At 26.2% G+C, this 15337-nt stretch overlaps 1 protein-coding gene across 3 annotated transcripts; it reads right to left on the bottom strand.

Annotated features, from left to right (window-relative positions):
- Positions 1-10516: 10516 nt before the first annotated feature.
- On the bottom strand, positions 10517-15196 carry LOC122856746 (flocculation protein FLO11-like). 3 transcript variants are annotated; one of them, XM_044158544.1, is made up of 3 exons: positions 14954-15196; positions 12639-14837; positions 10614-12515 (listed from the first exon to the last, which is right to left on the bottom strand). In XM_044158544.1, exons 1-3 carry the CDS (start codon positions 14958-14960, stop codon positions 10753-10755), a joined length of 3969 nt encoding a protein of 1322 aa, XP_044014479.1. In that variant the 5' UTR covers positions 14961-15196; the 3' UTR covers positions 10614-10752. The 3 variants fall into 3 exon arrangements, with proteins under 3 accessions (XP_044014478.1, XP_044014479.1, XP_044014480.1); XM_044158545.1 differs by having other exon boundaries at positions 10614-12886; positions 13019-14837; positions 14954-15194; XM_044158543.1 differs by having other exon boundaries at positions 10517-14837; positions 14954-15193.
- Positions 15197-15337: the final 141 nt, after the last annotated feature.

Raw genomic sequence — 15337 nt, 5'->3', positions numbered from 1 at the left:
AATAAAATTTCCTTACCTTGACCATTTCAAATTATAATCCTTGATAAGAAAAATTATTCAAAAAAATACATAGCTCAACATCATAGTTAAAAAATAAAACAGTTAAAATCCACCCCTTTACATTCAAAATTCCCATTTTTTTTCCTAAACTAGCTTACATCCTAAACAATTAAATACAAAAAAAAATTACGAGGATGGCTCAACCCCATCATAGACAAAAAAAAATAAAAATAGTTAAAAAGTATTATTAGATTAATTATATTTTTAAATATTACTTGCAGTTTTCTTTTTATCGATTCGAAAGTTTCCCCACTAGTCAGTCAGTTGGGAAAAGTCGGCTATACCCCTGAAAAAGTCAGTCAGTAGTAAACCGTCGCGGAGTGAACGTCGTTTATTTTTTTTTATTATAATAATTTTTATTATCTTGAATTAAAAATAATAATAAATATATTAACATGTGTGTGTATTAAATTTATATGTTGAAAATATATTTAAAAAATAATGTTATAATTTTAATATATTTTAAAAGCTTAAATAATTAAATTAACAAATGATTTATAATATTTAAAAACAAACAAAATTTATATTTTATTTAACAACGTGAAATTATTTAAAAATATTATACTACTTAAAGAAAATTATATATCAGTCCGCAAGAAATTCATCTGTAAGTAAAATTTGAATTTCATTATTTAATAAATTAAAATTTATTAAATAAATAAATTTTATATATTGAAATTGATAAAATTAATTAATAAAAAACATAAAAAAAAATTAACTGATATTAATTTGTTTTGATTACAATGTACTTACTTGACAATACGTTTATATTTGATGTAATTATTTTTTTCATTTGTTCAATTATTGCATTGAATTTAAAACAGTCAAATATGACATTGAAGTTTTAACTATTTTACTATAATTTATCATATTTATTGGGTAATATTTTCCGGCAGTTAAAATGTTTGGTTTAGAACTACGCATCAACATAATGCATAATAAATTTTGTGACTTTACACTTACTTCGTTCCATTTGGAATTGTACCTGGTAAGGATTTAAATATATAAATTTATAATTTAATAAATATATAATGAAATACTTACACATCATTAAATACAGATTCACTATTATTAACTAGTAGTTGACTTGGTATTGTATTGAAAAATAAATGTAAAGCTTGAGCAACGGTGAAAATCCCCATACGCATTGCTTCTGATCTATGTTCTTCCAAGCTCAAAATTGTCTATAAAATATTGTTTTTTAAATTCATTTATCGTACTCAAATCTTTTAAAATTCAATTGATAAATTAAAAAATTACATAAAAACCTGTTGTACTCATGGCTAGCATACTGATACAGAAAACAATTCCATACATTTTTGTTACTGAATTTTCTATAAAATCTGCAAATCTTGAAATTTAATAAACAATTGAGATTACTAAATAAATAAATTACTAAAAGCCAATAAAAATTATTAAAAATTTACAACTCACTCAAGTGCATTTTTGTGAACAATAATAGCTTGAGTTATTATTTCTTTTTCAATTTTTTCATTATAATTACAATTTTTTGAGCTCAATTGTTTTAGCAATATACTAATAATATAATTAAATTATAAATCATCAACAGGTTCAACTTATTCATTACCTTAGTCTTATTTTAATTATTATTTTTCAAATTGACAAGTATATTTTTTGATAAAGGCACATTAATTGACAAGTATAATAATTACCCAACAAAATTAAACAAAGTAGAACAATGATAAACCATAATCATTACAAGAGAATCCGTTGTCCAAATCCAAATCATTGAAATACTTGAAACCATATATCCATGTAGTCCAATAAAATAAAAATATTTTTGTGAATCAATACCGTAATTTGTTGGAAAAGGTGGAGTTTTTTCTCTTGTTTCATTGAGAGGTAAAATAATATCCATTATTGGAGGAATAAATGCAATAACCATAAATGCTGTTGATGTTAGTCCAACAAAATCTAATAATACATTTGGTAATTATTATTTACATCAAAAATTTATAATAAATATATCATTAAAATTTGTATACTCACACATGTAAAATAGTGTAAAATTATATCCACGTCCAGCAAATTGATGCATTATTTTTTTCATTTCTGGTATTTTATCAAATGTCTTCCAATCATTTTGTATTTTAATAACAACTTTAGAGACCTTAAAAATAACTATGAATATTTATAAATCTTTGTATTTTAATGACAATTTTTTTTATTTATTCAATTAAGCATAATAGTGTAATTATTAATTAATTAATAATATACATACAAAATTTTTTTGTCCTATTAAGCAACAAAGTTTAACAAAAACTAATACCATTGTTGTTCCTGATGGTAAAGCAGGTACAATTTCATTAAAATCACCCCAATAATTGTACGAATGAATACACTATAAAATTCAATTTTTAATATTACTAATAATAATATTAATATTTACTGCAGTAAAATATTAAAAACTAGTGTAAAAAAACCAAAAAAAAAATAAATAAATAAACAAATGTTTTATAGAAATGTTAATTTTATTTTTTAAAATTTATATTTATAATTAATTTGATTGCCTCAGGTACTGTTAATGATATAAGTAAAAAAATAATAACAACAGGTGATGTATAAGCCACTATACTAGACTGTCCAGGCCAGGCACCACAAAGCATAAGACCAAGTTTATTTAGTCTATAATATCCCGTTTCGAATATCAACATTTTTTACTTATATCGTCAAGTTTTTTTTGCAGAATAATATTTTGACGTGAGAGTGCAAAGTTGTATTGATGATTCGTAGAAAAAAGTTGCGAAAAAAAAAAGAAAAATTCTAAGAAGATGTGTCATTATTATTTATTGGAGATAGGAAATATTTTGATGAAAAATCGAAACTGTCATTAACACTTGGTGGTAGTAAAATTTCACTTGTCATTCAAATCGATCCAAAGTTACTGGAATTTTCTAGGTGAATAATAAAAATGAAATTGTTACTAAGAAATAAACATATAGTTGCAATTTGATTGACACAATATCAATACAAAGTAACAAAAAATAAGGGTTGTATTCTTGTGATTCTGGAAACTCTCCATCGATCGAAACTTGTTGAAACTTCCGGGTTTTATTTCACCTCCTTTCCACCCCCGGAAGAGACAGTCTGCAATAAACCACCGAGTAGTGCACCTCGTGCAAAAGCATGCTTTTTTATAGATCAACTTAGTTGGTCTATAAAAATTTTAGAAAAATATTATGTGTATTTAATTAACTGCTATACAATGGATTATTAAATAAGGTATATTACAAATCATAATTACTAAAATTAATTAATTGAAATTTAATTATTGTTGAAAAAATTTAATAAATGAATTTAAAGGTTTTTGTTTATTTAAACGTTAAATAATATTTTTTTATTTGTTGAAATAAACATATACTTACATCAATAATTAACCAAGTTAAATCATATTTAAAAAAAAACGAATATAAACATTTTTAAACTTAATAAACGCCATTGAGCTGACGTAAAGATATGCCATGAAAAAAAAAAAAATATTGAAATATAAAAAGTGGAGAAAGCCAGACGATGGAGACATTGTGAAAAAAAAATTTACAAGGCCACAGTATCACAGTACATATCACAAAAAATCAGTCGTGCTGTTGCTCTCTCGAGTTTCACTCATTGTTTTTCAATCACAAATTAATATTTCTAAAAATTTATAAATAAACAAGCAAACAATATAATTAACGTAATAAAATAATTAAAAAATTAATTTACAAAAAAAAAACTAGTTATTTTTTTATATATATACTTACATATATTTTTTTTTAATTTCGAAATTATTTCTACAAGTAACCTTGCGTCAACATTTTTCGACACGTCAACATTTTTTAACCATAATAATCATAAACCACATAATCTACAGAATTAAAAAAAAAAATTAAAGTTTTTCACATGTGAAATAAATAATTAAATTAAAAAAAGAAAAAATAATTAATTGGATATATTTTTAATAAAAAATAAATCAAATATTTTTCGATACCATATATACGTAAGTATTTAAAAAAATTTAAATTAACTAAAAAACAAATAGCTGGTGTTATTGTAAATAATTAAATTTATAATTTTTTTTAAGTAAAAAAAGGAAAACATGACAGATTCAAATATGAAGATTCAATTTGATCCGTCCATAATGAAATTATTACAAGAAGTTATACCAATCGTCAATGTAGAAATATTAAACAAAAACCTATTAAAACTTTTAAAAGTAATGAGTTTGCCAGAATTTAAGCCAACGTGTTCAAAAGAATCGAAAAATGTTGATGAAAAACCAGCTGACTATCAAACAACTCAAGAAAATCAATTAATATTTATGCAGAAACACATATTTTATAGATTATTTTGTTATCTCTTCGACATTGATTTCAGGTTACGAAAAATTACTAAAATGTTTGGATATCGTGGCTATCCAGAATTAGATGATTATATAAAAGAAATATGCTGGAAGGAAAGAGGTGAAGTTGATGAAATTGAAACATTTAAATCAATTTATAATAAAAGACCAAACGATGTCTATTGTAATATTTTTTTTTTATTTGAGGAAGCATGTAATCTTTGTCTTGTTGAGTATATTGAATTAATTTGGAATAATCATTGTGATGAATATAATGTCATTGCTTATAAATTATGGGATATGATTGAAATAAAAATATGTCGAAATGAATTACCAAACGATTATTTATCGTATTACTGGATAATTTATATTTTAAAAAAAGGAAGAGAAGCTTGGTTTTTTAAAGAACTTAATAATAATTATGATTATAAGCCTTCTTGTAATATAAATAATAACAGAGAAATGTTTTTTTATTCAATTATGACAAAAAATATTAATGCAACAAATTTTTTTTTAAATAAATTAAATTTTAATGAAAAAAATTTAGTATTAGAAATTGCATCAGAATGGATTATTGAAAAAAGAATTTTAAATTATGATAAATCATCAAAATTAATGAGTATAATACAAACACAATTTGTTATTATTTTAATTTTTTTACTTGAAAATATGAATGATTTTTCAGAGAGAAAAAAATTTTTATATAAATATGATGATACAATTTTAAAAAGACTTTTGTTGTTTAATGGTATTAATTTTTATAATTATTGCATGACGGGAAATAATATTTGAATAGTTTTTAATTTATTTTTAATAAAATTAAATTGTCAATTGAATTACAAATTCATTTATCATAGTGATTAAATTACTAATTACTAATTAAAATTTTTTTTTTTTGTGAATAATAAAAGTGAAAATTTAAAATTAATTATTAATTAATTATTGCATTGATTTTAAAACTGTAAAATATGAAATTGAAGTTTTAATAATATTACCAAAATTTTCCAGATTAATTGGATAAAATTTACTAGCTGTTAAACCAGTTGATTTTGAGCTTCGTATGAGCATAATGCATAATGAATTTTGTGATTTTATTGACAATTCATTCCATTGACAATTATACCTAAAAAATATTTTAATATTATTATACATTTATATTATGAAATATTATTTTTTTAAATATATTTATATATAATTACACAGAATAAAAAACATTTTCACTACTGTTTATTAAACTTTGGCTAGGAAGTGTAGAAAAAAATAAATGTATAGCTTGACCAATCGTAAAAGCAACCATTCTCATTCCTTCATTACCATTCTCTTCCATGATCAAAACAACCTAAATAAATTTTATTGTACTGTCAATTTAATTATAATTTTATTTCATATATTTATTTATCATTATTGTTTGTTATTATTACATAAAAACCTGTTATACTCATAAATATCATAGTCAGCAAAAAAACAAATCCATAAAGTTTAGTTACTGATTTTTCTATAAATTCTGCAAATCTTAAAATAAAAATTGATAAATAAATTATTATAATTATTAAAATATTAAATATTAATAATAAAAATATTTAAGCTTACTCAATTGCATATTTGTGAACAATAATAGCTTGAGTTATTATTTTTCTTTCATGATTTTCATTATAATTACAATTTTTTGAATTTAATTGTTGAAGCAAAATACTAAAAATTGTCAACAAATTAATCTTGTTAACTCAACAATCAAGTTAAAAAGTAAAACAATAAATAAATTAAGTAAAAAATAATTATTATTAATTACCCAACAATACTGAATAAAGTGCAACAATGTTGTACCATCATTATGATAAAAGTATCACTTGTCCATATGCAAATAACATCTATAGTTGTAATAATGAATCCATGTGCATAAATTGAGAAAAAATATTTTTCTGAATCAACACCATAATTTGTTTTATAAAGTGGAGTCATTTCTCTAGTATAATTTAGTGGTGAAATTATATCCATTACAGGAGCTATAAATACAAATCCAACATAAGAACTGCCTAAAACTATAAGAAAATCTAAAATTATATTAACTATTATTAATAAAAAAACATAAATAAATAAAATTGTATATTATATATTAATATTAATAATCATACACATGTAAAATAATGTGTAATTATATGCATCTGTTGCATGATGATTCATGATTTTTTTAATTTCTGGTATTTTACTAAATATCTTCCAGTCATCCTGAATTTGATTGATAACTCTATGAACCTTAAAAGAAAATTTAAAAAAAAACACCATTGAATTATTAATATTTATACAATGCAACAATTTATAAAATATTAATATTAAATTTAAAAAAATAATAATTACCATATTTTTTTGTCCTACTAAAAATAAAAATTTAAGAGAAATTAATAACAATGCTGCTTGTGTTGTTGAAACTGGTACAATTTCATTAAAATTACCCCAAAAATTGTACGAATATACAGCCTGTAAAATTCATTGATATTTTTAACATTTAAAATTATAAATAATTATATAAAATTTAAAATAATTACCTGAGGTATAAAACTTGATATAAATAATAACATTATAATTACACGTATTGTGTAAGCAACTATTTTAGATTGTCTCGGCCAAGCACCGCAAATCATAAGACCAATTTTATTTAGTCTATAATATCCCGTTTCGAATATCAACATATTTGTAACCCCGATGTGTATATCGTCAAGTTTTTGCAGAGTAATATTTTGACGTGAGGGTGCAAGTTGTATCAATGCATAAAATGAAATAAAAAATAAAATTCAACGGAAGGCTGTCATCACTGCACGCAATGTCTTGATGAAAAATCGAAACTGTCATTCACACCTGGTAATAATATTTTTATTACAATATTTCACCTGTATCTATCTCTCTTTCAAATCGATATGATACGATGAATATTTTTATTTTTTTCATAGAATACAATTTGATTGACAGCATACATATACCACCAACTTTTTAACACATATTATTAAATGTTCGAGGAAATAAAAAAAAAGAGACTGTCAAAAGCTGCTGACGTACAAATTTTTATCACAAGTTATATCGATTGAAGGGTGAATATATAAAAGTTTAACTTTGACTTGTGATGAATTTTTATTTTAGTATTTTTTTTTTTTTGTAATTATTATTATTATTATTTTTGCTTACCTAAGAAGAGGGGTCAGTATAAAGCTGAACGTCGAGTAGTCCACATCGTTCCTTTTTTTTAACTCTGGATTTCATTTATCTGGAAAACAAATATTTAATGTATATAAAATATTATTGTGGAACAATTGTTAACATTATAATTTAGTTAAAAAATTAAATATTGTTTTACGACTCTTATTGAGTGGCATTATTAACTCCACCACAACAGGTGAGCAAAAATCTTTTTCGAAATTCTTGCTGCATAAATAAAAATCATAAATTAAATTGATAGAAATAATTTTCATCAATTGAATAAATCAATAGTTTCATCATAAATATATTACAGGCATATTTAAAATACATTTTATTATTCACATGTAAATTTATTATTATTAAACTATTTGTAGTGTCTTATTAAAAAAATATTTTTTATTATTTTTAATACTCAATATCAAGATCCATTGATAACAGCTTGTTAATTATTTGTTTAAAGTTTCGAATTTTTTTTTTCATTTCATTGATAAATATTTTAATAAATGAAGAAATCATTGCATGGAATTTAAAACCGTTAGATATGACAACGAAGTTTTAATAATATTACCAAAATTTTCGAAATTAACTGGATAAAATTTACCAGCTGTTAGAGTGTATGGTCTAGAACTACGTGTCAACATAATATTTAATAAATTTTTTGATTTTATTGACAATTCATCCCATTTACAATTGTACCTAAAAAATATTTAAATAAATATATTTAATTATAATAAAATTTTTTAAATAAACTTACACAGCATGAAATACACTTTCACTACTATTAATAATACATTGACTTGGAATTGTATTTAGAAATAGATGTATACCTTGACTGACCGTAAACAAAGCCATCCTTATCGCTTCAGATTTACGTTTTTCAAAATTCAATACAGCCTGAAAAATATTTATTTTTCATACTTAAATTATTGATAATTTTATTTTACATAATACCATTGATGAATTAATAATTATTATTACATAAAAACCAGTTATACTCATCATTATCATATTAACCATAAAAATAAATCCATAAACTTTTGTCACAGATTTTTCTATAAATTCAGCAAATCTTAAAATAATAATTATTAATTAATAAATTATAACAATTAAAAAAAGAGAATAAATAATAAAAAATGTTTAAGCTAACTCAATTGCATATTTGTGAACAATGATAGCTTCAGTTATAATTTTTTTTTCATATTGTTCGTCATAATTACAATTTTTCATGTTTAATTGTTGCAACAAAACACTAAAAAAAAAATTAACAAGCTAAATTATTGATTATTTTCTATTTCATTCTAATCAATTATTATTTTTTTTTAAATAATATTACCCAACGATATTAAACAAGCTTGAACAATGATAAACCATCATTATAATAAATGCATCTGTCGTCCAAAGCCAAGCCATGGCCATAGCATTTACAATAAATCCGTGAATTCCAAGTAAAATAAAATATTTTTCTCCATCAATACCATAATTTGTTGGAAAAGATGGAATTTTTTCTCGCGTTTCATTTAGTGGTAAAATCATATCCATTATTGGAGCACCAAATGCAAGTCCAGCATACACACTTGATGCACTCGAAACATAATCTACATAATGCATAATAAAATTGTCAATAATATAATTTAAAAATTTATAATTAAAATTTTTATACTCACACATGTAATATAGTATAAAATAATACCCTTGTGTCGCAGTGTGTTGCATTAATTTTTTAATTTCTGGATTATTATTAAACCATTCCCAATCATTTTGCATTTGGTTTGTAACTTTAATAACCTTTTTAAATAAATTTACATGTAAATTTTTCATTCAATAATTAATAAAGCTATTTTTTTTATTATTTATATTATTAATTAATTATTCATACTATATTTTTTTGTCCTATGAAAAAGTAAAATTTAGCAAATACTATTGCAAATAATGCCTGTGATGGTAATGATAGCATAACATTTTCTAAATCTCCACCAGCATCATACAAAAAAACTTGCTGTAAAATTAAAAAATAAAACAAATAAATTTTTAATACAATTGTTAATTAAAAAATTGATATATTAATTTATATAAAATTAATTGCCACAGGTATTATAAGTGACATAAATGATACAACTACAGTCACATGTATTATGTTAGCCACTGTTGGAGATTGCTCCGGCCAAACACCACATAAAACAAGACTATTTCTATTTATTCTATAACATTTCATTTTAAATATAAACATTTTTTACATCCCCTATGTATCGTCAAGTTTTTTCATACGATATTATTTTGACGTGAGGGTGGAAAATTGCATAAATGCTTCGAAGAAAATGTTTAGTAAAAAGCTGTCAGGATGCACGCAATGTTTTGATGATTAATCGAAACTGTCATTCACACGTGGTAATAATATTTTACCTATCTCTCCCAAATCGATCTAGTAAATTTATCGAGGGTTGTATTATATATATTTTATATCTTGACAATGACTTTTGATGAATTTTTTTTTTAATTCCGAGTGTTTTTCCCCACCCTTGGAAAAGTCAGTCACGAAAAAATCGTTGAGGTGTTCACATCGTTCGTTTACTAGTTGTATTAATTATTATTTAAATACATATTTTTTATTTTTTTTTTAATATGTTTATTATTATTATTTAACAATAATTAAATTTTAATTTTTTACTTCTTCACCTACCAACTTTTTTTCCATTTAAAAAAAATAGAAAAATAATTTTTTTAGCAATAAATAATTTTATTCTGATACTAATTAATAAAAAAAATAATAAGTGACATATTTCGAAAGATAATAATGATAATAATTTCTATTTATGAACATTAGAAATATTACCAAGAAATTATCATAAATCACTAACAAATAAATCTCATTATTTAGACAATATAAAAAGAAAAATATAATTTTAAAAAAATAATAAATGAGATAAAACATTTCAATTATTAATATAATTTTTTTATTCATCTAAAAATAACAAGTGAACAAAAAAAAATATCATTTACACAAAAAAAAAAAGTATATAATATTTAATTATAGTAGTAACACATTTATTATTATAATTAAATGATAATTAATTAAAAACTTAAACAATGATAAAATTAACAAGAATTGATATATCATGAATTAATCAGTTTTGTTTCCATATTGCTATTATAAATAAATAAAATATTTATCTTGCATTTCCAGTGCATCCAGCTCTGTGTGGATAATCACAAACTTGTTCAACTGGATTAAAATGAAGATGTGATGGACATCTGTAAACATATGGTACACCATTGCTGCATTTACAGAATTTATTACATTCTGTATTGACTAAAAATACTGTATTTGTTGGATTTCTACTTGGACATTTACCAACGCAACCATTGTCAATATCTGTTGATCCTGATGAATCACAAACAAGACGTAGTGGATTAAATTGTAAACCTTCAAGACATTTTTTTAATATTTTCAGTCCTTCATTACATTCATAATACATGTGACTATGTGTTTCATGTTCAATCCATGTTAATAATTTATCAAGTGGACATTCACATACTTTTGTTGAATTTGTTATTACTGGGAGAGTTGTTATTCTTGGTTTACAACCAGCAGTATCTGGATTTTCACATTGTTGAGTTATTGAATTAAATTGTAAATCATCTGGACAACATTCTAGCTGTTTTTTTCCATTTTTACATTTGTAATAAAGTGTACAATTATGTGGATGAGGTAAACGAAGAGATGAATTTCCTGCTGGACATTTTGTTGGAAGTATTGCTGTTGTTGTTGTGGGTGGTGATATTGTTGGTGGTGGTACTGATGTTGTTGGCTTTGATAAAGAAGAACATCCAGCATTTAATGGTGAATCACATGAGCCAGTTGTTGGATTAAAATCTAAACCATCTTCACACTCTTGAAGAATTAAATTACCATTTGAACAAAGATAATACTTGCTACAACTACATTCATGTGAATATAATTCACCATCTTTTGAATTATCTTTTGGACATTTTGTATTTGGTTTTCGTGTTGGTGTATTTGATGTTGTTGGTTGCTCGGAATTACAAGTTGTTTCCCATGGCCAAACACAAATTTGACGTACAAAATCAAAGTGTAAACCTCCTGGACAATTTTGAAGAGTTAATTTTCCTTTTTTACAATTATAAAATTGACTACAGTCAGGTTTATAAGGTAAAAGTAATTGTATTGTATCAATGGTACATGTTTGTGGTGTATCTGGAGAAATTGTTGATGTTTTATTGGATTCATAATCATTTGTTGTAATTTCAGGTGCTTCAGTTGAGGCATTTGGCTGTACAGATGTAGATTCTTCGACTGGACTGGATGATGACTCTTCACTTGATTCAGTTGAAGTTGGTCTAGTTGTTGTTGTATTACTCTGGGATTCTTCAGTTGTTGTTGATTCACTTGATTCAGATGATGTTGGATTTGATGATGAAGATTCTGATGGCTCGGTGCCAGATGATTCTTCTGATGTTGTTGATTCAATAGGTTGTTGAGATGTTGATTCCTCAGTTGGACCCTCAGATGATGGTTCTTCAGATGTACCTGGTTGTTGAGATGTTGGTTCTTCTGTTGGACTAGATGATGACCCTTCATTTGATTCAGTTGAAGAGGATTTGGTTGTTGGTTCACTTGATTCAGACGATGTTGAACTTGTTGATGAAGATTCTGATGGCTCAGTACTAGATGATTCTTCTGATGTACTTGATTCAACAGGTTGTTGAGATGTTGATTCTTCAGTTGGACCCTCAGATGATGGTTCTTCTGTTGTCGTTATTTCTGATGGAGAAGAGGACGTTGAACCTGATGCTGGAGAAGTACCTTCTGGTTCTTCAGATGTACCTGGTTGTTCAGATGTAGTTTCTTCTACTGGACTGGATGATGAGCCCTCATTCGATTCAGTTGAAGATGGTCTAGCTGTTGTCTCATTATTTGGTGATTCTTCTGTCGTTGATGATTCACTTGATTCAGGTGACGTTGGATTTGATGATGAAGATTCTGATGGCTCAGTGCTGGATGATTCTGATGTAGAAGAAGAGCCTGATGCTGGAGAAGTACCTTCAGGTTCTTCAGATGTCGGATTTGGTTGTTCGGATGTAGACTCTTCTACTGGACTGGATGATGCCTCTTCACTTGATTCAGTTGAAGATGGTCTGGCTGTTGTCTCATTATTCTGTGATTTTTCTGTCGTTGTTGATTCACTTGATTCAGATGATGTTGGATTTGATGATGAAGATTCTGATGGCTCGGTGCCGGGTGATTCTTCTGATGTTGTTGATTCAATTGGACTAGATGATGTTATTTCAGGTTGTTCAGATGTACTTGGTAGTTCAGATGTTGATTCTCCTGTTGGGCTTGCTGATGAAGATTCTGATGGCTCAGTGCCAGATGATTCTTCTGATGTTGTTGATTCAATTGGACTAGATGATGTTATTTCTGGTGCTGCAGATGAAATTTCAGGTTGTTCAGATGTACTTGGTTGTTCAGATGTTGATTCTCCTGTTGGGCTTGCTGCTGATGATGATGATGTTTCATTTGGCTCAGTTGATGAATTTTCACTTGGCTCAGTTGATGATTTTTCTGTCGTTGTTGATTCACTTGATCCAGGTGATGCTGAGCTTGGTGCTGAAGAAGAAGCTTCAGATTCTTCATATGTAGTGGATTCAATCGGGCTTGAAGTTATATCTGGTCCTTCTGATGATGGAATTTCTCCCGGGGTTGTGCTTGGTTCTTCAGTTGAACCCTCTGGCTCTTCTGTTGTAGCTGATTCTGTTGATGATGATGAACCTGAACCTTCAGTAGGATTTCCTGTTATTCCAGATGATTCTTCGGTAGTAGCTGACTCGGTTGATTCAGATATCGTTGAAGTTGGCTCTTCTGAAGATGACTGTTCTGTTGTTATTTCAGATGGACCAGATGATGATGCCTCAGTTCCCTTAGACGTTGTACTTGGTTGTGGTTCTTCAGTTGGCAATTCTGGTGTTGAGCCTGGTGCAGAAGAAGAAGTAATTTCTGGTTCTTGAGATGTACTTGGCTGTGAAGATGTTGATTTTTCTGTAGGGCTTCCTGATGATGTTTCACTTGGCTCAGTTGGAGAAGATTGGCTCGTCGTTTCTTCTTCACCTGATCCCTCAGTTGTTACTGATTCAGATGATGTTGAATTTGGACTTGCTGATGATGTAGTTACTTCGGGACTTTCAGATGTAACGCCTGGTTGTTGAGATGCAGATTCTTCTGTTGTTGGACTTGCTGATGATGTTTCATTTGATTCAGTTGATGAAGCTTCAGTTGCATTATTTGGTTGCTCAGTTGTAGCTGCTTCAGTTGGACTGGACGATGATGAACCAGAACTTACTGAAGACGAAGTAGTTAATTCTGGGCTTTCAGTTGATACAGCTGGCTGTTGAGTAGTTTTTTCTTCTAACGGACTTGATGATGTTACTTCACTTGATCCAGTGGTCGAAGCTTCAGTTGGTTTACTTGTTGCTGATGATTCTGTTGATCCACCTGAAGTACTTGGTCCTTCTGTAGGAATTTCAGTTGCTGCAGAAGTTGTGTTTGGCTGCTGTGCAGTAGTTCCTTCAGTGGGACTAGCTGATGATGTACTTGTTGATGCTGTTGTCGTTGTTGGCTGTTGTGCAGTCGTTGTTTTATCATCATCATCACATGGTTCTTCTGTTGTAGTTGTTGTTGGTTTTTTTGTAGTTGTTTCATCATCATCACATGGCTCTTCTGTTGTAGTTGTTGTTGGTTTTTTTGTAGTTGTTTCATCATCGTCACATGGCTCTTCTGTGGTTGTTGTTGTTGTTGGTTTTTTCGTCATTGTTTCATCGTCATCACATGGCTCTTCTGTTGTAGTTGTTGTTGGTTTTTGAGTTGAGTTATCCTTTAGCTTACAACCAGCTTGATTCGGCCAATCACAAACTTGAAGTCTAGGATTAAAATGTAATCTTTCACCCTTTGAATTCATCAAAGGACATTCCATTAATACTTGTTTTCCATGATCACATTTGTAAAATTTTGTACAATCATAATCACAAGCAAGATGAATTGTTTCATCTATTGGATCAACTTTTGGACATTCTGTTGGTATTTCAATTTCACTTGCATCTTCTTCACTACTTTCACTTTCATCCGAAATTTCAATATCTATAGATGCATCAATCTCAATATCTTCTCTAAATTTATCATTTGCCTCGATAAATCTAAATTGTGTAATGGATATTACCACAATAAAAAGCCAGAAATCTTTTAAAAAAATAAGTGTATAAGTTTAATCAATTTAATTTAATAAATAAAAAATTAAAACTAATATTATTTAAAAATAAATACAATATATTATTATTAAATTACTATATACTTACAATTCATATTGTATTATTATTTTATTTTTTTTTATTTGATGAAAACTAGGTATAGACTTAATAGCACATTATTCCTTACTGAATGAACCTGCTAACCCTGACTCACCTTTTATAATGATTTTAATTCTTATCAAAAGAAAATTGCAGTGTGATTATCATATCACATTGCATCTTAAATAGATTATAAATCTTTTATTTTTTTTATTTACGCAAAATAAGTAGCAACCAGGAATTGAAACTTTGGCGTAAATAAGAAATTAGAAGAATATCATCGTGAATAAAGCCAAGAGTAAAGAATTTTAACAAATATTTGTGGATGGTTTAATTATTAATTATGATTTTGTATTATTTATCATTAAAATCTGATGATGAAATAATTAATTT

This window comes from Aphidius gifuensis, linkage group LG5 (assembly GCF_014905175.1).
Source record: "Aphidius gifuensis isolate YNYX2018 linkage group LG5, ASM1490517v1, whole genome shotgun sequence".
NCBI classification, from domain to species: Eukaryota; Metazoa; Arthropoda; class Insecta; order Hymenoptera; family Braconidae; genus Aphidius; species Aphidius gifuensis.
This window is presented reverse-complemented; position numbering and strand designations above follow the sequence as displayed.